The sequence below is a fragment of the Crotalus tigris genome, unplaced genomic scaffold, assembly GCF_016545835.1.
Source record: "Crotalus tigris isolate CLP2741 ecotype Arizona unplaced genomic scaffold, ASM1654583v1 scf7180000024382.2542628, whole genome shotgun sequence".
NCBI lineage: Eukaryota > Metazoa > Chordata > Lepidosauria > Squamata > Viperidae > Crotalus > Crotalus tigris.
Window position 1 is genome coordinate 695,105 of NW_024100552.1, and position 24,647 is coordinate 719,751.

The 24,647-nt window shown below is 35.0% G+C and overlaps 1 protein-coding gene across 4 annotated transcripts in view; it reads left to right on the top strand.

Annotated features, from left to right (window-relative positions):
- RBBP8 (RB binding protein 8, endonuclease) overlaps positions 1-24,647 on the top strand; it is a 45,719-nt gene that overhangs the window by 6,560 nt on the left and 14,512 nt on the right. For 2 of the 4 annotated variants that reach the window (XM_039328552.1, XM_039328554.1), the window contains exons 2-9: positions 3,793-4,009; positions 9,482-9,524; positions 11,645-11,740; positions 15,324-15,436; positions 16,295-16,370; positions 17,481-17,638; positions 19,928-20,029; positions 24,347-24,432. In XM_039328552.1, the coding sequence (XP_039184486.1) occupies positions 3,898-4,009; positions 9,482-9,524; positions 11,645-11,740; positions 15,324-15,436; positions 16,295-16,370; positions 17,481-17,638; positions 19,928-20,029; positions 24,347-24,432 (786 nt within the window). In that variant the 5' untranslated portion in view covers positions 3,793-3,897. Of the gene's footprint in view, positions 1-2,036; positions 2,273-3,792; positions 4,010-9,480; positions 9,525-11,644; positions 11,741-15,293; positions 15,437-16,294; positions 16,371-17,480; positions 17,639-19,927; positions 20,030-24,346; positions 24,433-24,647 lie in introns of those variants that run through there. The other 2 variants (XM_039328553.1, XM_039328555.1) reach the window with 2 other exon arrangements.

Sequence of the window (24,647 nt, forward strand, 5' to 3'; positions counted from 1 at the left end):
TTGAAGCATCCCCAGGGTCATGTGATCAGATTTTGGGTGCTTGGCAGCATGCAACATCCTGGGATTATGTGATTGTCATTTACCTAATGATTGCCATCACTCTGCTTAATAACTAATTCCTACAACAGTCAAACTACTTAGTAAAACTGAACTACTATGATACTCATCTTTTCTATCTATCATCTTCTTATGACTTTAACTTTGTTGCTTGTATCTTACAATTTATATTGTTTTTTTAGTATCCGAGTATGATTTATGTTGTTTGCTTAGCTAGTATTCTATGACTATCACTAAGTGTTGCATCTTATGATTTATGATGAAGTGTTGCATTTTACAATTTATGATGAATGTATTTCATGTTGTTTATCATTATGATTATCACTATTACTTGTATGTACATTGAGAGCTTATGCATCGGTGACAAATTTCTTGTTATGTCCAACCACACTTGGCCAATAAAGAATTCTATTTCACTGAACATCTGCAGAGAACTGCTTAATAACCACAGCAAAAAGGTGGTTAGGCACAGCTCGTTTAACCACTTTGCTTAGCAACAGAAATTGTTGTCTAAAATTGTACTAAGTTTATGACTACCTGTAATTTTATTGACCAGAAACTGTGGAACATTGCAGAAGAGGCCTGTTTTGTTCATGTCTCACCAAAAACAAGAGAATCTGACCACTCTAGTAAATAAAATTTAAACTAGATAATCTTTGGTCCAATCCAATTTACATAAATGGAATAACTAATAGATTACATATAAAAATATCTGAGCATGTTAAACAACTATTATAATTAAAATACCTCTCCCCTGGCTCCCAGCTCCAAGATAGGCAAGAATAAATATTCCATGTTTCCTTTTTTGCACTGTACCCTCCATAGTAATGAAGGTAGTAGCTAAACTCTTGCAAATCTTCAAAATTTGCTCTAGATATATAAGTTGATGGATGGAAGAACTCTTGTAGGAGTACAATGAATCTGTTCTCTATCCTATTCCCAATTGGACTTTGGAGATGCCTTGAGGTCTCCTCTACTTGAGACTTTCCAAATAGGATTATGTTCAGCACTTAGCACATTATGTTTGATTTGTCCCAGACCACATTGTTTCTCTATTACCAACGTGCTCCCCTATTCTATACAAGTCATCTTATTTTCTCTATCCAGCTTATATGCATAGAACACTGTGCATTATTACTCAGGCCTATAAACAGCTTTTTTCTCTTATAGCCTATAGCAAAGAAAACTCATTTCTAAGCAAATAAGAAAGCACTTTAGTTTCTAAGAACAGACAATTTGATCTTTCTGTTTAATTTCAAGGGTATTAATGCACCCTAAACCTTTGAATTTATTTGTTACTTGGAACAGCTGTGCTGGAGGGCAGGATTAAACAATCATCACATCAAAAAGTGTATTTGGAAGGCAGCTAAGCCCAATATTGTACAGTATTCCTTAGCATGTTTTATAGCCAGTGTGCTTTGCCAGAGAAATCTACATTTCTATATTTTTTCACTATTTTATCTCTTCACTTTCCTTGATACTGTTGCCTTCTCTTCTATATTTCCGCACAAAGCAGCCATTCTAGAGATTTATTTAGAGGACGATTGATACAACTGGTTTGCTAAATTGGTTTGATGATGTCCGACCCTTAGCAATTCTATGGGCCAGTTCTCTCCACTTCTTCCAATCTTCCATTACTTCTTTGAGTTAGAAAGTCATTTCGGGCCCTTTTCTATTTTTTTTTTTTTAAGTAAAACAGAAACAGAAACAATTATTTGATTCTAAAAGCAAGGCAGAATTTGAAGATCAGATGCTATATTAAAACGCATACAAAAGGCCTCTAGTGGGCGTTCGGAGCTCAATACTCCATCTGCTCTTCCAGCTGAACCGGCTCAAAAGTTTCTCTCCGCAAGGCATTCTTGGGGAGGGGTGGACAGAGAACTCTGCACGTGCCCTGTGACTCATTCTCGCTCTCCTTCTTCGCCTCTTCCTCCCACGGTTGGTGGGTCCAACTGAAGCCCGGACCCACCAAGCTGGACTTCTTCCTGGCAAGAAAAGGGGGGAAATTGTCTCCTTATTCAGCCGCCAAAACAGCCTCCGGCCAGCAGGGGCAGCCCGGTTCTTCCGGAAGCCCCGCGACCTAGTTGTTGGCTCTCCCGCCGCAGGCAGTGGGTCAAGAACGAACAAATGCTGCTGAAAAAAAAGAGAAGCATCTTTCTTCGCTCCTCTTCCCTGCCCAGCCCTGCCCTTCGATGAAAGGAATCAACGCCGCTAGGTAACCACGCGTCAGAGCCCGCCTTTTCGTGCAGCTGCGAGCGGCCGCTGCCTTCTCTTCTTCGGGAGCGGATCCCCTTCCCGGCTCCCCTCGCCATTGTTCGCGGTCGCAGGGAGCACTCCGCCCAGGATTTTCCCCGTCTGAAGCAAAACGTCCCCCCAGCGCCGTTCAGTACCCACCAGCGCCCAACGCACTTCCCTTGTTAAAATCAAAGGGCTTCCACATCTCCTCTTCGGGCAGCCCAAACGTAGGTTTTCCTTTCCGTGGGAGGCAGGGATCGCGCGCATTGTTGCGCCCAGGCTAACATCGAAGGTTTCCCTTGGGCCTTTTTGAAAAAGCCGCCCTTTTCAAACTCTGGCGAAATAGTCTGCCCTCTCAGGAGGCGTGTTTGCTGTCTCGGGTCGTCTGGCGAACTCTTTAACTGCTGCGTGGCGGGCATAAATTGAAGCGATCCCGCTATGCTTAGAGTTCCCCCTGGAGGCGAAATTACCTCCGTCGGATATTTATGGAAGGCCTCACATCTTGGGGAGATAGATGGTAAATAGCAAAAGGAAGATCTGTTGGAAGAGTCATTGAGCAGTCCTTGGAGATTCGGCTAAAACGAATCAAGAGTAAACTGTTGTGTGCTTAGCTCAGGAAACGCATTATCAAGATGGGCACAATTTTTAGAACCACGACTGCCACAAAGGTCAAAGTGAAGACTTTCCCATGTGCTCGTTAGCTTGCTTATATTTCTTTCTTTTTGTAATAGGCAGCAGTCTGATCTTCCAGCCAGCTACTTGCTGGTAAGAGCAGGCAAGGTAATCTCTACAGACTGCAGTTTTGGAGCCAAGGATTATGTATGATCAACAGGTTGCAAGTTGCCCAATCCAATCCTAAGGCATTCAGATCTAGGGAGTAATGAGAATCGACCATACACACAATTATATAAGCACTATGTATTTCAGCTGCTTTGAAATTTCTAATTTGTGCCATGCCTCCTGGACATAAGTTACTATGATACTTTCTGCATTTCATTCATTATTTATCAATCACAATTGGAACTGGCAACTTGCTTGTTAAACAAATCAGTCACTATGTGAAACCATGACTATGCTTATGATCTTCAGCTTTCCTTTGCTTTACAGACCTACAAAGGTTGTAAATGAGAAGACCCATCACCATGATAATTGTGATCTGTCTCTAAACAAGATAATCACTAAACAAGGGCTATCTTTAATGCACTTGGCAAGATGTAATCAATAGCTAGCAGAAAAATATAATTAATTTTATTACAGCATAATAATTTATAAAACCTTAATTCTTGTATGTTTCTTCTTGCAACAGCCAATTATGACTTGTTTTTTTCTTCAGGAAAAACTTGTCTTTTGAGGACAATGAAAAGTCAGCTTTCAAATGGCTTCTGTGTTATTTTTTTTTTTAAAAATGCAATGATTAATCAAGATATAAAGACAATATAGATTAATTACAATAACTATCATTTAATAACTATATTGTAAGCATTGTATCTGTCATTGTAGGAATCCAGTTGTCTGGAAAAAAACCCTCCCTAACTAATGTGAACCTGAAGAACAGCCAAACATCAAGAACTCAGAAAAAAAATTGAAAAACTATAAACAGATAAAATGAGTGCTTCTGGAGGGAATTGTGGAAGTCCCAATGCTACAGAACATGCAGTTGACTATTTCAAGGAACTATGGTCCAAACTTAAAGAATGTCATGATAAAGAAGTCAAAGGTATGGTTGCTTTGTGTATTTTGTATTTGGCAAATTAATATTGGCAGCCATGAGTTATTTCTAAGTTAGCAAATTAGCTGTAAAATAATGTAATTCCTAAGATAAAATTGTTTGCTAGTTTTAAAAATCCTTACTGAGTTCATGTGGTTGGGATTCACATTTTAATATACTGAGTTTTTCATTGACTTTTTCGCCGTGTATATAAAATTTGGTGAGATCATATCACAGTGGCAATCAAGATCAAGAGGTATGTATTATTTCAAGTGAAAGTGTATTGGTCTTGTTTGAATGTTTGTTGGTACGTGTTTGAATTTTATTGGTTATTGATTTTTTTTCATGGCTTAGTCACATAACAAAACTGATTCTAACAGTTCTTAGCATATTCAGCCTTATATCAATTTATCTTGTTTGAGTTTACCATAAGCTGTAAAGCAGATTGAATACTTTGTAAAGCGATGAAGTGGTTCCCACTTTAATCATTTGAATGCAATTATATAGTACATAGATTAAGCAAGCAGTACACAAGGTAAATACAGTTGAGTTTTATATACCTTTTTGTTTTTTATCATATTTAGAAAGTATAATGATGGATATGAAGATTCCAGTGGTGAAGAATCTGATGGATCCAAGATCCACAGTATAATCCTGTAATATCTTTTAAATCAGAAGCAAAGCCCATTATGTTCAGTAGTCAGTCTTACGCAACCAAAGATGTGTAATGATGATAGAATTTTTAACTAGGATATTCCTGTATGCTTGGAGAAGTCTCCAAGTTCCATCTAAATAGATCAACAAAAGATGCTATCAGATTCCAAGAATCAAAAAGAAAACTGTTATGCTATTTTATCTAGCTTATTACCATAGAAAAGTACCAGGAGATATTAAGAACTTGTTACAGCAATCCATTAGTGAAACTGATATCATTAGCTAAGAAGATTAGGATCAAGGAGACAGAATAATATCTAAAAGTCTGTCTCACGAAATAATTAAAGCAAGATATATGACATAACAATTAAAATTTACTTAGTTAAAGATGTCTGCTGAAATATCTGGTTGACATTTGGAGCAATGATTACAAAATGCCTGGTGTGAAACAAAACTATTGTCTTATTTTTCAAAACTTTTAATAGCAGGTTTAAAACCTATCTTAATCAAAAACATATTACGTATACTAAGAAAAAGGTCTCACTTTGGAATTTTAATGAAGATTGTAAGTGTGTCAGTGGAAACAGATAAAGTGGATTTTTTTATGTTTTGAAACTTTGTTAGTGTGTTCTGTATAATGCATGGCAAATTTAGAATCTGTATGATTTTATCAAAAAACATGCCCAAAGGATTGTTTTTTCAAAAGATGGTGATTTTACAATAGAACCATATGATGATAAATAAGGCAAACACAGACTTGTCAGGACTATGTTTCTGAAGTCTATAAATAAGAATTAAAACTGACTCATGATTTTTAATTTTAGATGTCAGCAAAATATGCTTTATAAAATAGAAGTCTGTAATCAGTGAGTTTTGTTTTTTGGTTAAGCTTGTCGTAAGGAGCCATATTTTGTGTCTTTTTTAATTATCTGGTTTTTAATAAACATGGCTGAGATAAATGTGATCAAGTAGACATTATACTATGCTTAATATTAGTTGCTTTGGATTAAAATGCACATTTCTTTGTAAAAATTACTTTTTTCTCTCAGTTTTGATTTGAAACAAATGAACTTGATCAAAACAGAGTCATTCAGAAAGCAAATATGTGCTAATATAATGAAAGGATTATAAGGGCATGTTTGATGGGCAAGAAAGCTCTTTCTGCAACTTGTGGCATGTCTGGCCTTTCTTTATTTTATCTTTGGAGATCAGAATTAAGTACCTAAATGGGAAAAAATTAGGTGAAAGACTTACATAGAAGAACTGATAGGGAAGGATAAGCAACTACAATACTCCTTTTTCCCCATCAACCTTAGCACCTTTGCACGTTATTTACAATCATATACTTGTCTGGGAAAAATAAATCTTTTGAAATAAGAGGAGCTGACTAAACTAAATGTAAGTCGTCCTTGCATACCAACTGTTCATTCAGTGACTGTTCAAAGTTATGATACTGAAAAAGGAGATACACAACTGATCCTCAAAGCTTCAGCTGTTGCGGTGTCCCAGGGGCCACATACTTGTGATTTGGACACTCGGTAACTGTTGGGCATATATGGCAGTTGTAGTGTTGCATGGTCACATGATTGTCATTTGTGACCTTCATGACTGGCTTCTAGGAAGCAAAATCAATGGGAAAGCCAACAGGAATTTGCAAGTTGTAGTCACGTGATCTCATGTTTAACAACTGCAAGTGATTCTCTTCCTAACTGCAGTATGGTGATTTTTCATTTACAACAGGTTGCTTAGTAATAGAGTTGTTAAATATAATTGCAGTCAGTAAATGAGGACTAGTCAGTTACTGAAACCTTGCTCCATAAATAAGGTTGAATCCAAATAATTTAATCTGAATCCACTTTGCAATCTACTCTAGGCTATAATTTAATTTATTTTAGTAATGTTTATATAATGAGCTTATGGAAATTTACTAATTATTATAAACTTGTTCTAAACACGTTGTTAATGAGAATTTCAGCCCTTGTAAAAATATAGAACATGGTCTGTAGCTACGTTGTGGTGCACTTTCTTAGAAGATGCAAAGGAGCAATATAAAGTCATTTCATCTTCAACCCACTTGGATTACTCTTCTTAGATATAAATATCACAACAGTGATTAATTATAACTGTATTAATGAAAGGAAATGATAATGATTCTAGTTCTGTGAAAACCACTTTTTGTCATTAAGTGGTTTTCAGTTTGTAGATCATAAAGTGAATGCCAAAATTCTTATTTAATGTTTGAAAATTCCTCCAGAAAGATTTCTGGTTTAGATGAAATTTGATCACTTTAATTACAGGATATAAGCAATGTTTGTTTAGTGACAATTCAGGTTGCTAATATCACATTTCTAAATACTCTCCAAAACAGGAGCTTCATTGTATTATAGATTCATTCTTTCTGATGGGTGTTGAAAAGGAATAAAATGGAATGATTTTTAGAAATTTTGATCTTGATATCTAATTGTTATCTGGCTGACTGGCTGATTTGAGATGCATGTTTTTTAAACTTATATTTTCTTCTGAAGTAATATTCAGTCACTTTCCAGTTTGTGACTATGACATTCAACTTTAACGTGACTATTGTTTTCTAAATAGAAAACTGAATTTTGAAATATTTGCAGAATTGTAATTACTTATTTATTGCATTCAGTAATAACTTACATAAAAGCAGAGACATGACCCTGCCAACAAAAGTGCGTACAGTCAAGGCCAAGGTTTTTCCAGTTGCAATGTCTGGATGTGAAAGTTGGACCATAAGAAAGGCTGAGCGACAAAGAATTGAGGCCTTTGAACTATGATGCTGGAAAAGACTCCTGCAAGTCCCTTGGACTGCAAGGCGTTCAAACGGGTCAGTCCTAGAAGAGATCAACCCCAACTGCTCTTTAGAAGGCCAGATCCTGAAGTTGAAACTCAAATACTTTGGCCACATAATGAGAAGGAAGGACTCACTGGAGAAGGGCCTAATGCTGGGAAAGATTGAGGGCAATAGAAGAATGGGACAACAGAGAATGATGTGGCTGGATGGAGTCACTGAAGCAGTAGGCGTGAGCTTAAATGGACTCCAGAAGATGGTAGAGAACAGGAAGACCTGGAGGAATGTTGTCCATGGGGTCGCGATGGGTCGGACATGACTTCGCAATTAACAACAACAAACAACAATAACTTACATTATTAAGCTACTGTATCAAGTAACTTCATATAATCAGGGATAAAATTCTATCTCATTCTGATTTCTTCCTACTGTTGAGAACTGAAACAGCTTTGGCTATCAAAAATCCATGCCAATACCATTTTTACACAGAATAATCTTCTGGTCACAATTAATCTTGCTTCACTACTTTTCTTTCTTATATTATATAGATATACAATAACTGGTTATAATAATTACAGATTATTACAAATTATTGCAGAAATTGGCTTAAGGGGCTAAAGTGGAGGAAAATCAGTTTTCTCTTGAATGGGACTGTTTAGTAGAGCTGAAATTTTTACTTAAAAATATATGTGCATGCATCATTTTCCTCTCCTTTCTGAAATATATAAATATATTTCTATTCTTTATCTTTTTTATATGCAAATAGTCTCTAGCATTGAAGTTCCATGTAGTCAGTTTTGACTCATGGAGATTATATGGACAAATTCTTGCTATTGTGACCTGACTCTGATAATAGCCTGTAGCTATTTCAAAGTCATTCCAAGAATTTATTCAAACTTGTCCATCTACCTTCTATGTTGTACTCCTCTTCTACTTTCCATAACTTTAGCAAGCATAATAATTCTTTATAGTCTATCTTTTTCTTTTTCCTATGCCAAGTGGAGATCAGTTTCTGCTTGCTTATCAACACTTCTAAAGAACAGTCAGCCATTATTGTTCCAAGATTTGGTCTGGCAGTCCAAGACATTTTTGTAACCATTTCCAAATCCATAATATAGTACAAAGATAAATTGTTTCCAGATTGCACAGCTATAGATTATCACTGGAAAGACCAATACTTTTTAACTATTCTGACCTTTGTTGTCATTATTTAAGTTGGCAGTTGCTTTTCTCTATAGGACTAATCTCTTTACTTTGCCAGCAGTCTCCCTCTTTGCTACTTTTCAGTCAAGAAACAAATATTGTTTTCAATTCTTTACCATCAGCTATTAGTTTACTAAGCATATAGGTTTCCATTACCTTTGTTTAGTAGAAAAGACAATCAAGATAGAAGTTACAACTGGTGTGATTTTTAACTATCTTCTGGATGGAAGAGAGAGCTTTTGGTATATGTATGCTGTAATAGCCAACTGAATCTATTTTGTAGGACTCTGAAGTCTATGCTGTGGCTGATTTCACCCTATAGGAATGCAGAGTATAGGCCTTCCATGTTGTAAGAGCTTCCGTGGTTGACAATTTATTCTTAAACTAAATTTCAGCTATTGGTTTGATATATCATCCTTAGCTTGATTTTGATTCTGTCCTATAATGTTTAGTGACAAACTTTATACAGGTATTCTAACAATCTGGAAAATTGTAGACTTTTAGAAAAAATAATTGGTCTGTAGCTAAAGTTGGAAGAGTAACTTTTTGTCTGTTTTACTTTCTAATTTACCTTTTTAAAATATTTTATTTTGCTGTTATCTGTTCTGAGAACTGAGTAATTGACATGAAAATCAAACCATAACTAAACAAATATTTAAATAACATTTTCTTATACTTCCAGAGAGTACATGGGCAATTTGTTGGCAATCCCAGTTTCTATACTGTACCTCTGAATGAAAGATCTTCTTTAATTTATCAGATTATAGAAATTTTAAACAAAGAATTAATTGTATCCTGTCTTCTTTTTTTAGGATTATTGTCAAAGATCTCTAAACTGAAAACAGAACGGTGTCTGTAAGTACCTTGAGAAAAAAAGTGTTCTTGATTAGATGGTAATAGTTGAGATGGCCACTTTATTCATGGCCAATTACTATATATCAAATTAAGATATGTAAGTTTTGCGAGAAAAACCTTTATAATTATTACCTTCTTAATTCCTTCATGTTGTTATTGTTATACTTTTATCTTGACTTTTTGATGCATAACTCAAAGTGTCAAAGATGCTTAATATTCCTATTTTACCTACAACAACAGCCTCTAAGGTGGGCTGAGTTGAAAGACTTCCAGGCCCCACATCATCCAGCTTTCATGCATAAGGGAGACCTAGAAGTCACAGTCTCCTGGTTTCTAGGCGAGTATCTTGAACACTATACCAAATAAGTTGGAAATTAAAGCCTATTTAATGTACAGGTACTCCTCAACTTAACAACAGTTCATTTAGTGACTGTTCAAAGTTACAACGGCATGGAAAACAGACTTATGACCGTTTTTCACATTTACAACCATTGCAGTACCCCAAGATCATGGGATCAAAATTCAGAGGCTTGGTGACTGGTTCATATTTATGACTGTTGCTTTGTCCCATGGTCATGTTATCACCTTTTGCAACCTTCTGACAAAAAGTCAATGGGGAAGCCAGATTCACTTAGCAATCAGGTTACTAACTTATCAACTGCAGCAATTCACTTAACAACTGAGGCAAGAAAGATTGTAAAATGGGGCAAAACGCACTTAACAAATGTCTTACTTAACAACAGAAATTTTGGGCTTAATTGTGGGTATAAGTTGACTACCTGTATGTGGAAAATGTTGGAGCTGAAATTTTTATATTGGGAACAACATCTTTTAAAACAATGAGAATCTTTCAAGTAAATGTACCTAGGATGCTGCTGATTGCACATACCAAGATAGCAGCTTACAAAGCTTCTGTATAGTTTTGCACAAAAGATGCAGCAGTTTCATGGATTTAAAGAAAGGTGTTTCATACTAATGTGTATTGTCTTTAAATCTGGAGTATGCCCTTACTTCATCAGTCACTTAAATATTTGCTTTCTTTTTTGTAGCCAGTTTTGCTAGTAAAGTTCTTTTTTGCATATGTTAATTTATATTAGATATCGTTTTAGGCTTTGAATTAGTTAAAAAGAGAGCTGCCCCAAGATATACAGCATATTCAGTTGTTTTCTTGTTAGAAACAAACCTGCTGTACTATTAATATTCAAACACATCTCACAAGCCTGCTCTGTTTCCATAACTGAGCCAAATACATTTTAATGCTTAAATATATACTACCATTATATTTTGCTTTGTGGTATTGGAGAAGATTTTTGAGAGTTCCTTGGACGGCAAGGAGATCAAATCAGTCAATCCTAAAGTAAATCAACCCTGACTGTTCCTTGGAAGGACAGGTGCTGAAGCTGAAGTTCAAATACTTTGGCCACCAAATGAGAAGAGAGGACTCATTGGAAAAGTTCCTGATGTTGGGAAAGATTGAAGCAAAAGGAGAAGGGAACATCAGAGGATGAGATGATTAGATGGTGTCATCAACACATGGGCATGAGTTTGGGCAAACTTGAGGAGACAACTGGTGGACACAGGGGCCTGGTGTGCTATGGGCCATGAGGTCGCGGAGAGTTGGATATGACTTAGCAACTGAACAGCAAGCCATTGTGTTTGTCGCAGACCGCATTGTTTCCCTATTTCCAGTGTGCTTCCCCTAGTCTATATAGGTCATCTTATTTTCTCTATCCAGCTTATAAGCAAAGAACACTGATTCATTAAGGCTAGATACTTGCGCATGGTTCCCTTGATAGACACACATAATAGAGAAAAAGTATTTTTGCTATCATTTTATTCTTCCCTACAGTATTATATAAGAACTTTCATTTTTCTTTCAGATTGTTTATAGTAGAGACCCAGCGCGGCTACATTTACGTCATTTGTAATACGTTATGGATGAAACTTGTTATTTATTACCATTTAAATCTATCAGTTTTGTAACACAGAATTTGTATTCAGTCCAAATGTTAGTACTCATAGCTATTTGTTAACTCTGAAGTAACAGGATTTCTTCTTAATAAAACTATACCTAATCCCATACATTCTCAATTTAAAAATTAATTTTCCTTTATGTACAGAGATGCAGCAAGGCTTGATGAGTTCTATGTAAAAAACCAGCAGCTTAGAGAACAACAAAAATCATTGCAAGATACTATTACAGTTTTAGAAGATCGGTAAGTAAGAATTATTTCTTTTTGCTTACAGAATTCGGCTACTTTTTGTTTAGTACAGGTTTAAAGGAATAGTCCTAAATGAGTTACAGATTTTATTCAGTAGATAATCAATGATTACTTAGCAGTAATATTATCTTTAATATAGATTAAAGGTCTAACAAAATAGTAATCACAACTCAGAATTTATAGGAAACAAACAGTAGAGATTTCATGCAGTACTTATTGGCATATAATTTCCAAAAAAGATTAGACTCTTCTTATTTTTTTCTCACTTCTTTGTAGGATAATTCTTTTATATTTTGTAATCTACTCCTTTGTTTCTCTTATGAAGCAAAGTTCTCTGGCTATAAGAAATTGCAAGCACTTTTTTGCAATTACTCATTTTACTTTATCCTTATAGTAAAACAATCTGTCCAGATTCAAAAGAAAATTTTAAAAACAGGTATTTCTTGCTTGTCTTTTCTTTCTGCATTTCTGTAGAAATTCAGGGAAAGAAGAGAGGAATAATGTTAAGATTCTAGTGAAATCTCCCAAATCTCCGTTCCTAATATTTATTGTGCCTGAGTCAAACATCACATCTGTTATGAGTTCCTGTGAGAACTACATACCTAAGTACTAGATAGCTCAATTAATCATAATGATGCATCCAGAAAAATTGAGTCTTGGTCCTAATATACTTGGTATATTTTTGTCAGAGATGTGTATATAAATTATACTATATGGTGAATGTGAATGTATCCTTTGGAGGGAAAATCTTGTTCTGCAATATTAGGTAGATTTAAAGTTGATTGAACAGCAAGAATTCTGACACTAAAACCACATTTTTGCTTCTGTCTGCATATGCTTATTATATATAATAAAAAATGAAGATCAACCAATAGTTTAAAATTAATGTTCGAGCTGTACTCCTAAAAGTGCATACTAAATTCCATTGGGCATAATGGGAGTTTTAAACAAAATGCAGAATATTATTTTGCATTTGTTGCTGTAATTGGATGCAGAAAGTCCAAATATATATGAAATGCTACAAGCCTCTTTCCTGAGCCCTGTGTTGTTCAGCCTTAATGTCTTTGATGAAGAAGTTAAAGTGATGGTGATGATGCAGAACTAGGACTGGCTAAAGTAAATAAAGTTTCAAAAAGATACATATTTACTTAAACAGTGATCTGACATGAACAGTGTGAAATTAAATCTAACAAAGGAAGGGGAAGGATGGATAGCATAGGATGGGAAAGGCTTGATTTAGCAGTAGCATGTGTGAAAAAATCAGAGCGCTCTAATAGATCATGCACTGAATATAAGTCAACATTATGGAGCAGCTAGAAAGGTAAATGATATGTTAAAATATATTAACAGGAATATAGAGTTCAGATCATAGGAAGTAATTATCCTACTCTACTGTGCCTTGCTTAAGCTCCACTTGGAATATTATGCTCACTTCAGGACTTCACAGTTTAAAAATGATTTTTATAAATTGGTGCAAGTTCAGGTGAAGATCACTGAGATGGCAAAAGGGAATTGAAAACCAAGTCCTGGAATGAACAGTTAAGGGGACTGGGTATATTTGCCTGCAGCAGAAATGACTTAGTGAGAAATGGGAATCTTCTTGAGGGTTGGACTAGAATGACCTCTGACATTCTGATCAACTAGGGGTCTATAATACCGTGTTGCTTTTTAATATTTTCTGGTATGTTTTAATTTTTTTCCTCAAATATATATACACTGTCATTATTTTTAGTGATGGCTTTACTGAACTAACAGAACGACCATATTTAGTTAATCGTGCCAGGTTAATAAGTTGAAATACAGATGAAACTTTTGCTTACAGATTGCCCTTTTCTTCGGGGTGCAAGCAAACAAACCCGAAATCTGTAATAACAAGCTTATGAATGTTAGAATGCTATTGGCAGAACTTTCATGACACATAATAAAGATAAACTTAGTGTATCATTTGAATCCCTTCTAGGCTTAAGCTGGTAGTTAACAGAGAAACTTTATAGCAGAATCTGGAATCCTGCTTCACTTAGCCCTTGCTCTGCATGAACCCAGATAAAGAAGTTAAATAATTAAAAGCTCCTATTCTCTAAGCCTGAAGTCAATGGTAGTAGCAGGCACAACTAGAATTGCTCCTGCCATAGCAATTTGGCCATTCATGGATCTCCTAAACATCCTATTTGTATTAGCATGTAAAGATTAGCTCCCTGGTGGGTAAGGACTGACTGGCCAGCTACAGTGAAGAGAGAAAAAGGCAGAGTGATTTGCTTGTTCTTATGCTAGACACCCAGAGTTTGCCAAAATAAATGGGCACGCATGCTATGTGAACGCAGAACAACTATATGCTTTTCAAAAGGCTTCCTTTTAAAAAAAATACTGTTAGAATAATAGCTTCTTGCTATATTACTGGATCAGAAATTTCCATTGTTGTAAATTTGTCACTAGTTCCTTTAAAATATTGCTTATCCATAATGTTTGTTGAACTCTGGGCGAGACCAAAAATAGGTCTTTTTACAACATTTTTACAAGATCACATAGGTCAGTGATGGTGAACCTTTTAGAGACCAAGTGCCCAAAAACTGGCCCCGCCCCCACCCCATCCTCCATCCCACCTACCTGCAGGGCCGTTCACCGCCTACAGGGCCCGCTGCAAATTGCCCAGGCAGCCCAGCAGCGCCATGGCGGCCACACCCTCTGCCCGCGCCCTGCAGCATCAACTGTGCGCGATGGGACGTGAGGGCAGAGTCTTGTGTACGCTGCCTGGCTGCCATGTCCTTGGCTGCGCTGCTCCGTGTTGGCCACGCTTGGGGGCGACTCTCCTCCAGGGGGGCTGCTAGTGAGGAGGGGGTCATGGGGGAGGCGAGGCTAGGGCAACAGCACATGTGCCCACAGAGAGGGCTCCGAGTGCCGCCTCTGCCACGCATGTCATAGGTTCGCCACCACTGACATAGGTCATTTGGCCTCTCAGATTCTAATGTCATAGGCCTATAATTTTTTATTAAAACTTTTAAAGTTTTCAGAACATAAAAATATAATTTAATATTTTTGCTTTGCATTCTATACTTAAGGTATTTGTTTTCCTGCAGAATAACATTAGAACTGAGCTATTGAAGATAACATTTATATCGAAGGTTCATGTCTGATTGTGCCATATTGGATCAGATAATGGCTGAGTTGTAAGGATTTTTTTTCAATAATATCCAGCTATGAATTTTCTGGAGAATATTCAAGAAGTATAAAATAAGAACATATGTGGGAAGAAATATTTTTCTCTCACAAATAGTATTTTCTTCACTCAATGATCAGAAATTGGAGTTAACCCAGAAATATGCTTCAATATTATAAGTATTTCAGTTACTACAAAGCAATTATTGAATTATTACTTGCAAGCAAATCCTGCACTGTTCAATAAGTCTTAATACCTTGTAAGTATGCTTACGATTTCAGCCTTAATGTTTGTATATCCTATTAGCCAAATCTTTATAATTTATCATAAGCCCATCTTTAGAGTGCGCTGACTTATATAGTACTTTCAAAATTTATATTGAACCAAAAACAGATGGAGAAAATACACCTTCTAATTACATAGGTTAAGGGCAGGATTGTGTGATCGTTGTGCAGTGACTGAAGAGCATATGAAGAAGAAACAACAGGAATTTGAAAATATTCGGCAACAGAACCTTAAGTTAATCACTGAACTGAGTGAGTTTTATCATCCTTTTGTCATAACGCCATTGTTTTTGCATTTGGGGATTTGTGTCGCTATTGTCTTTCAGTCGGAGATAATCCCATAGGAGGATTTCTGCATAAAATCATTTACCCAGTAGTAAGCTCAATTTAATTTAATTTAGTATACAAGTGGAAGAGAATATAGCTCAGGGTTGGATTGTGGGGTCCTTGATGCTCTCTGAGCTTGGTTGTTTTCTTGCTGACGTTTTATTAACCAACTAAGGTAACTAGCATTGTTGATGTTACTTGTTGGGTAATGAAACATCTTCAGGAAAAGAACTAAGCTCAGAGAGCATCAAGGACTTCACAATTAACCTGGTATGCTTCAAAAGAGATATGTGAGGGATATTAATGCCATATATTTTGGAGGATTCATGAAATATACTTTAACAACTTTTCGAAGTTATTAATATAGTAAGATGGAAAGCTTTAATTTATTTGAGGCAAAATTCAAAAAGATTTTACTTGATGTTGAACTAAATTACCAAGAACATTTCATTTAGACTTGATTCGGTGGATACATTTGCTCACATATCACATTTGTATTAAGATATAATTTTGTTTCAAATTCTGAACCTGTGTCATGTGAGTGCTCAACAATTCTAATTCTTAACAATTAAGGAATATTCTGATGTGATGAAAAAGGTAAAATAAGAAAAGATTTATTGCCAAACCTTACAATGAATGTAATTGATTTATAAAGTATTGTATGAAATATTCCATTTACATCCATTTAGTGTTATCTTAGTGATTTTATATATATAGTTTATGGAAAAGGACAGAGGAAGATAAAACACAGCAGAAAATTATAATGCTTTCATTTTATTTCAGTGAACGAAAGAAACAACTTACAGGATGAAAATAAAAAGATTTCCGAAAAGCTTCAGAAAATGCTGCAAAAAATTGAGTAAGTTTGTTTATAAATGTAAAAGACAAAATTATCTCAGAAGAAATGAAAGAGAACTTGTATATCATACCAAGAAGAATGCATGGATGTATCTGTTTAAGTTATTATTAGTGAAGCTCAGGTATAGACCATTATAAACTTTTGTGTGTGTGCTGGAAAAAAGACATGTTAATGACATAAGCAGAACTCCATAACTTTACTAATGGAGGCAAGTACCCACTCTCAGTGCAACATGAGACACTCATTTTCCTAAACAAAAAAAGTTCTACTTTCGTAAAATACTGCTAAGTACTTCAGTTTAAAAAAAAAAAACCCTTTCATCTCCAAATTTCATGTTCAAAATATTCAAAAATCCGCTGTGTTTTTCAGCTACAAGAAAATAGGAGTTCAGTGAATAAATAAAAACAAAGGTTAGCTCTTTGCTGAGAGAATTTCCTTTACATTTAGTTCAATCTTTAGTACTATAAGATATTTGGATTGGGAATATAGTGGAGATGATCATAGCAATACCAAACTGTATTTACTAGATAAGCTAAGGTTATCTGCAATTCTTATCTACAATTCTAAATGAAGTTGGGAAATGACCTCTTGTCATTTCTAGTTAATGTTTTTAAACTTGTATAATTTACAATCTTTATAATCATCATTTATATGCATACTGCTGCCATACTACTTTTTTTTTTTTTTAATCAGTATTTTCTTCCAAGTTTTATCAGTTGCTCTATGCTTCTTCCAGGTTGTTATCTTTGAAGGCTGGAAAGGCTGAAACATTTCTGTTTTCCACCTTACTGCTGTTTTTTTCTGAAGTTACTTTCCTGATCATTTCCAGCTATTATGGACTTTCTGATTATTATTATTTAATTCATAGTGCTTTTTCATCCCTCTCAGTAATTTCTCCAGGCATAGGAGCTCCCTTCTTCCTTAATTTCACCTCTGTTTACTACTCTCCTTCCCCAGTTCAGGTAAGAGAAGAAGAAAAAAGGATTTGGAAATAACCGTTCAGTGGTTATGTGATAGACTTTCACTGAGTCGGTCTCCAGGAAAATGAGAGAATGGGGGAGGTTGATGTATTTAGCCTTTATTCATATTGTTCTTCTATGGTTTTCTTAGGGAGCAAGAGCAATATATGGAAGACGTTATTCCAGATTCACCAGTTCAGTCACTGTCACTTTCAATGGTTAATCGAATGCGGCGTAAGCGAGAAAATAGGCATGTCCGGTACACAGAACAAAAGTGTACAGATATGGAAAAGAAAGGAACAAAATATGGTATAGTTTTTAATAATTAATTCTTCCCCTAAAGTAGTTGGGAATAATTTTAATTTCAAAGGTAACAGAACAATAGTTTTTTTGTGCTCCTTTTTTGCCTGTTAAATCAGCTCAATATTTAACCCTTGTTTTCAATACTAGCAAACTAAAATCATCAGAATGTAGACATTTGAATATAATTAGTTCAGTTAAGTAATATTTTCAGTAGTTTAAGCGTCTGTTTCATTGAAATAATACAAATGTATCTTCAAAAATGTTATGCAGCATAAAAAACAAGTTCTTAATTTTAGTTGCTCCACTTTAAGCATTACATCACCACCTTGTGGACAATAGAAGGATTTTTATTTTATGATATCCAAGTTTAAATTGGAATAAAAGAAAATATAGATGATAAACTATTGTTTAAAATCTTTTAGTCATAGACACACAAGCATACAGACAGAGATGAACACAGAGAGAGAGAGAGTTATTTAAAATTGTGATTTTAATCTGAAGTATAGCTGTTATTTAATAAAAAAGCATGTTTAAAATATTTACTCAAGGAGCAAGTAGCAATAATGGCTAGGAAGGCCAGTTACAGCCCTTTCTGAATTGGGAGTCCCTTCTCTCACTCACTCACTCATGTCTTGGTCATTTTCCAAGATACTCCCTTCAGCTTTTTTATCTTACTCATTTTTTAACTGATCTTTTAAACTCTTATTTTATTTTCCACTCTGTTTTAAATGTTTTTAATTATATTTGTCTTATATGGCTTTATCATTTGTTTCAGTAAACCACCCAGAGACATGGATAGTGAGATGGGCAATGTGTAAATTTGATAAATAAATAATGCCTAAGCTTTTAAACCAGGCTGTTATTCATATAGATAGAGATAAAAATACAAAATTGAAAATCATAAAAGCAATTCTCCTGTTATGTATAAGTTGTACTACAAGATGAAATTTTTGGAATGCTTTTATTTTTAAACAATACTATTTTTTCTTAAATACTTAAAATATAGTTATGTATTTATTTGAAAATCATAACTTGGACACATACATTCAGTATTAGAGCTCTTATGTACAGCAGTCTTTTAAACTGCATAGAATTCTTTTGGATATTCCAGTTTCTGTTCAAATATGCTTGTTTATAACTTAGTTTTTTAAATATATAGTGGGTTTGAAATAGTTTAAGTTCAGGGTTTTTTTAAAAGAAAATTCAATAATGGTAAAATCTGTAAGAAAATAAACCTATCCTGTGATCTAAGGTTTTTATAACCCTCTGTCCTTGAAAGCATCTGGTTAGCCATTGACAAAAGCAGAATATTTTATTTAATTTTTATATATTATATTCTAGATTTTATTATATATCACTGTACATACCTACCTAATTTAGACTACTAAATAACACTAAGATGTTCTTTGGTTAGTATCTTTTGTTCAGTACCCAAGTCCTCAAACCTTAAATGTTCTCCAATTTTTAAGCTTGCATACTTCAGGTACTTCTAAATAAATGCATTTTTTCCTAGTATTATGAACAGAAAGTAACTATTTTTACAACACAGTTTAATAGCTAATCAAAATACTGAAACCAATTAAAATCTACAGCCATCTGCTTACTTCTGACATCCAAAAGCCAAACAAGACAAAGAGCACCACTTTAATGGAAATCCACAGATGTTCAGATTGTTGCATAGAATTTTCAGTAATTAATACAAAAATATTTTGTGGTGAATTTTGAATAGTAGGTTGGTAGTTATGTTTTATTATGTAAGCATAATGTAAATTGTTTACAGTACATACTGAATTTGTGCTTTATTGAAATTTGAATCAATACATCTAGTTCTTACTCAGCTATTTTGCTGGCTTGTTTACATACAAAAACTACTCAAAACTCTCTCAGAGAAAAAGGATTTATGCTTCCAGGTCTGTTCAGCTTTTATTTATCTATTTATCATTCCAACACTGAGGCTGCCTAACTTCATACCAGCTCTGGGTAGCTTATAGATAGAAATCAAAAGAAAACAAAATATATCAAGAAGAAAAGCAGGATAGTTAACCAGAAACCAAAACCATTTGGGATCTAAGCAATGGTGGGATTAAAATATGTGAACAACCGGTTCTCTGTGTGGATGCTGCATCCGGAAGTCCATTCTGGGCCTGGGCAACAAAAAATTAGCTACCAGCTCTGCCAAAGTGGTGCGAACTGGCTGAATCCCATCACTGGATCTAAGCATGTCGGGATTTTTTTTTAAGTTTTCTATAAATATTTAAGTACAAATTCTGTGTTTTATTTTATTTTTCTTTGTAGAATTTGGAAATATTCCATTGTCATCCACTCAAAAGCATGTTTGCTCTGAAGAAGAAATATTGGTGGCAGATACATGTGATCCACAGTTGTCCCCAGATTCAGGTAAATATCACCAATTTTAGCATTATTTAATATTTAATAAATAGCAACCCTATTATTTAATAACAAAGAAATGAATTGTTTTAAAGAGATCTCTTATAATTTTTTTTAGTTAGAAAAGAAACAGATGTTCAAATATTTCATTCCGAAATATTTTTGAAGAAAACAGATGGAACAGTAATGCAATTATAGTATAGCTTTATGTAAATTAATTATTCTTAGCTTAGCTGTTTATCTGCCACAAGCTTGTCTAGCTTGAGCAGTCAGCTGCATAATATTGGAAGCTTATTTTCTCATATAACTTTTAAGATTTTTATCAACAAATTAAAATTAAGCAGAATCAAAATTCAAGATTCAGCTTTTACTGGAATGTAATTACTATAATTTGCAGTCAGAAAAACTATGTTGCCAAGAATTTATGACATGCTATTATATCTGGGGAAATGCTAAGTTATAAAATAACTGCCTCAGAAATTTAATATGCATATGTTTTAATATTGATCCAGCCAATACTATTTTATGTAGTTTAGTGTAATTGATTTTTAGTTAAGAAATATAAGTTAAAATTTAAAATTTCAGGTTCTATGTATATTGCAATAGAAAAAGTTTTCTGATGTTTTTAATAAGTTTTTAAACATATTAGAACAGTATTCAGTGTGTTCTGGAGGTTTTTTGACACTCAGAAAATTTGATATAGATATGTTATGAGGATATACATATTTGGGTTAAGTTGGAAATTTGTAACAGAAGTTGTGGTGAATGTAATCTTGATGATGAGGCCAAATTAGACCTACTCAGGCAATTTTTTTATATGTGCCATGAATTATTTAAAAATATTTTTCTTCAAGATATCCCACCAGGTTTCAAGAAGCAACAAAGAACCTCAGCAAATTATTGCATCAGCAAAGCAACCTGCAGGGATCAAAAGCCTGAATATTTTCTCCCTGCCTCCTTTTAATCTGTGTTTTTCTATTTTTTACTGCTTGTATATTTATTTTAGTTCTTTGTTTTTAGCACATTGGGAGCCAGCTTGGCTGAAAAACAGGAGGTAGCTTTAATAAATACTGATTTCTTTGGTCAGTCACTTAAGGTCAGCTTGGTAATTTGTGCTTAGCAACAAGAGTGATCGCATTGTTATAAAGCATTTTTATGATTTTCAGATTCTTCACTTTTCAAGCAGCATTGAAAAACATAATTTTGCAGAGATTCCAATAAAAATTATTTTAACATTTGCTTTTTAATATCTATATATTAAAGGAATTATTTCTGCAATACATAGACACACACACATAAATACATAGATGCATATGATGGTGTTCCCTTTCACAGTAAGTAATGTTATCAAAGGACAGAAGGAGTTAAGAAATAAGGAACAAAAGGAACTAAAGATGTGAGGTAAAAGAAAGCGAAAGGAAATATAGCTAAATCTAGTTCACTATAACATGGTTTACCTCTTTTCACTTTGTTCCTTTTCTTCAATGTCCATTTTCTCAAGGTCACATTTGACTACTAAGAAATAATCTGTCCCGTATTCAGAATATCTCATCATCTTTGTATATCCATCACTAATTCCTCTCAGTATTTCATCAAAAACAATTGCATCAATCATGCTTTTAGATACAAATTCCTTCCTTTGCCATATGTGCTCATAAATAAGTTTATATGACATATTTGAAATAGCATTTTCTACGCAGGTATACCCCAACAATCCCCACTGTCATTCATTTCTGGATCTCTGAATAGTTGAATCATTTTTCTGTAACTTCTTGGCTCATTCTTATTGTTTCTTTATGGCTCCTAAAATATTTTTCTCACCATTCAGTGGAATGGAAAACCAGTTATCACCAATCTACAAATTAGTACTTTGATACTCATCCATAATAATCTTTATTATAGCATTCTGTACCTTATATGTTTTAGTACTTTTCATTCCTTTTTTTAATAATATTTTATTGAGTTTTATAAAGGTAAGGGAAGAGGAGGATCGATATAGGTAGTGGGATTCAGGGTGGGGTGGGGTTCAGGGAAAGGTGTGGGATGGGGGTAGGTACAACATTGGGGTTGCCCCCAATGACATTCCAAGCTTTAGCAAACAAACTATCGTCCGGATAGAGGTATTCAGTGGGAATAGCTAATACAGTGATGGTGAACCTTTTAGAGACTGAGTGCCCAAACCGTAACCCAAAACCCACTTATTTATCACAAAGTGCCAGGGCCACATCAGCATTGTATGGCCCACTGGGTGGGCGTGACTGCAGTGGTCGCAGCAGACAGGATGGGCATGGCTACCTTGATATTGCTCATGGTGGGGAAGCCTGTGGGTGCTGGGCAGGGTTGAGGGAGATCCAGGGGGGTCTCTGGTGAGTGTGGCGGTGGCTCAGGAGGCTCATCCTAAGGGATGAGGCAGGGAGCACGGTGGGGATGCCATTGCCATAGGGCAAGGCGAGGCTGGGGCAGCTGCTGCCTGACACCATCAGCCCCCGCACACAGAAGCCAACGAGCGCATGGGGGCCAACGGTGTCTATCAGCAGCCACAGCCTGCCGGCCCCTCAACTGGTGCACTCTGGGGCTCCACAGTCTGCTGCCAATATCAGGCCAGCCCTCCAGCAGCAGGCAGAGTAGGGGAGGGGGGAGACATGTGATACAGACCACCGGATGCGCCTACTCTGTCCTATCTGCTTTTGCTTGCGGTTGGAGAACAGGTCACTGCTGGTCATCTTGGCCCTCTCATAGATCTTGCCCTTGGCCCGTGCATGGAGCCTGTTCCCCTCATGCACCTGATGCACCTTGGCCCCACCTCGGGCCGCCGTGGTGCCTAATGGACCTGCATGAGCTGCTGGCGGCGGCAGCGCGTATGCCCACAGAGAGGGCTCTGAGTGCCGCCTCTGGCACCTGTGCCATAGGTTCGCCACCACTGAGCTAATATAATAATAAGTAGCTGTAGTCAACAAAAATAATAATTATTGAGCATGTTAATTAATCAATAAACATCGTTCATCTTAATAAATTTCATAATCATTTCTCACTAACTCATTTTGTTAACCATTGATAAAAGTTTTTCCATGTTTTAAAATAAACTGAGTCTTCTTTCTCTTTAATCTCTAGGGTTAGTCTGTCCATTTCTGCACATTCTAAAATTTTCCTAATTATGATTTCATCAGATGATACATTTTCATTTTTCCAATATTGGGCAAATGCTATTCTCGCAGCTGTCAATATATGTAATATTAAATACTCATTCTTTTTCCCATAGTTAGATCCTAGTAATCCTAACAAAAACAATTCTGGTTTAAATTCTATCTGTATTTTAGTCATCTTTTCCAGCCATATATAAATCTTAGGCCAAAATTTCTTTGCACTAGGACATACCCACCAGATGTGATAATAAGTACCTGGCTTTTGTTTACATTTCCAACAATTATTCGAAACATTTTTAAACATTATCACTAGCCTAGTACTTTTCATTCCTAATTAACCTTACACATGTCTGTACATATTCATACATTCAGTTCCATTCCACATCTGTACTTCCATATATGTATTAATATATTTAATTCCATTTCATAGGATAAAGCCACTTTGATTCAGAACTATTACTTTTTTCTTATTTTCTCTTGATTTCATCAATATTCCACATACTATTTTGACCTATAAATATATAACCTAAATATGGACTACTAAAAATTTGAAAAAAATGTGTTTGTTGACAGCATTGATAAGAGAATATTAAATAGTCATACAGTTTGTTTTCAATATTGACATTATATTGATTTTCAATATTGAGACTATACTATTGTACAGTAGATGATGAAACCAGTCAAAATGGAGCAAAATTTTTGTTCTGATGAACCACAAAAACTAGTAGCTTTCTGTTTATGACAACTAGTTTTATATGTCTAATGAAAGCAAAGCAGGTTAGAGGATAAAAGAATGAGTTGAATCTAATACTTGGTAGGTCCATGAAAAAGTGTGATAATTGCTCTCTACTAGGACTAGTGAAATTGAAATATGCTTATTACTAGATGTTGACCTCATAATACAGATTATGACTAATAAGAGATGCAGAATCCTAAGTAACAAAAAGTGGTCATTTCTGAATCAGGCTATTAGCAAGAAGAATATTTCAATGTCCAATAGCTTGTAAATGATTTGGCACAAGATTGTACCAATCTAACCAGTAGATTTTTTTTTCTTCTTTAGATAGGAGATGCAAAACGTAAGGCTTAATTCAGTCTATGAAAGATTGAAAAGATTATTACCAAGAATGGGAAAATATTTATGTTATGTATTTTTTGCTGATTTCCTTTTCCATTGGTACAGGGAAAGAAGTGAAAGAAGAATGTCCCAATACAATGCATTTTAATTTCAAGGGAGTTGTTGCAGAAACACTTGAATGTGATGAACATGTAAGTACTATTTTTATGATCTATCACAAAGTCTATTTGAGAGATTAATTTCCATACAGAAGAGTTTTTTTCCTTTTTCTTATTTCATCTAATGACTTACAAAACATAACACCAGCTGTTAAGCACAGTATATAAAGCAATCAGACATGTGTAATTTATAATGGCTTCTTCTGATCTTTTCCCAAAAAGCTAAATAAGAATGTAGAGTCTAAAAA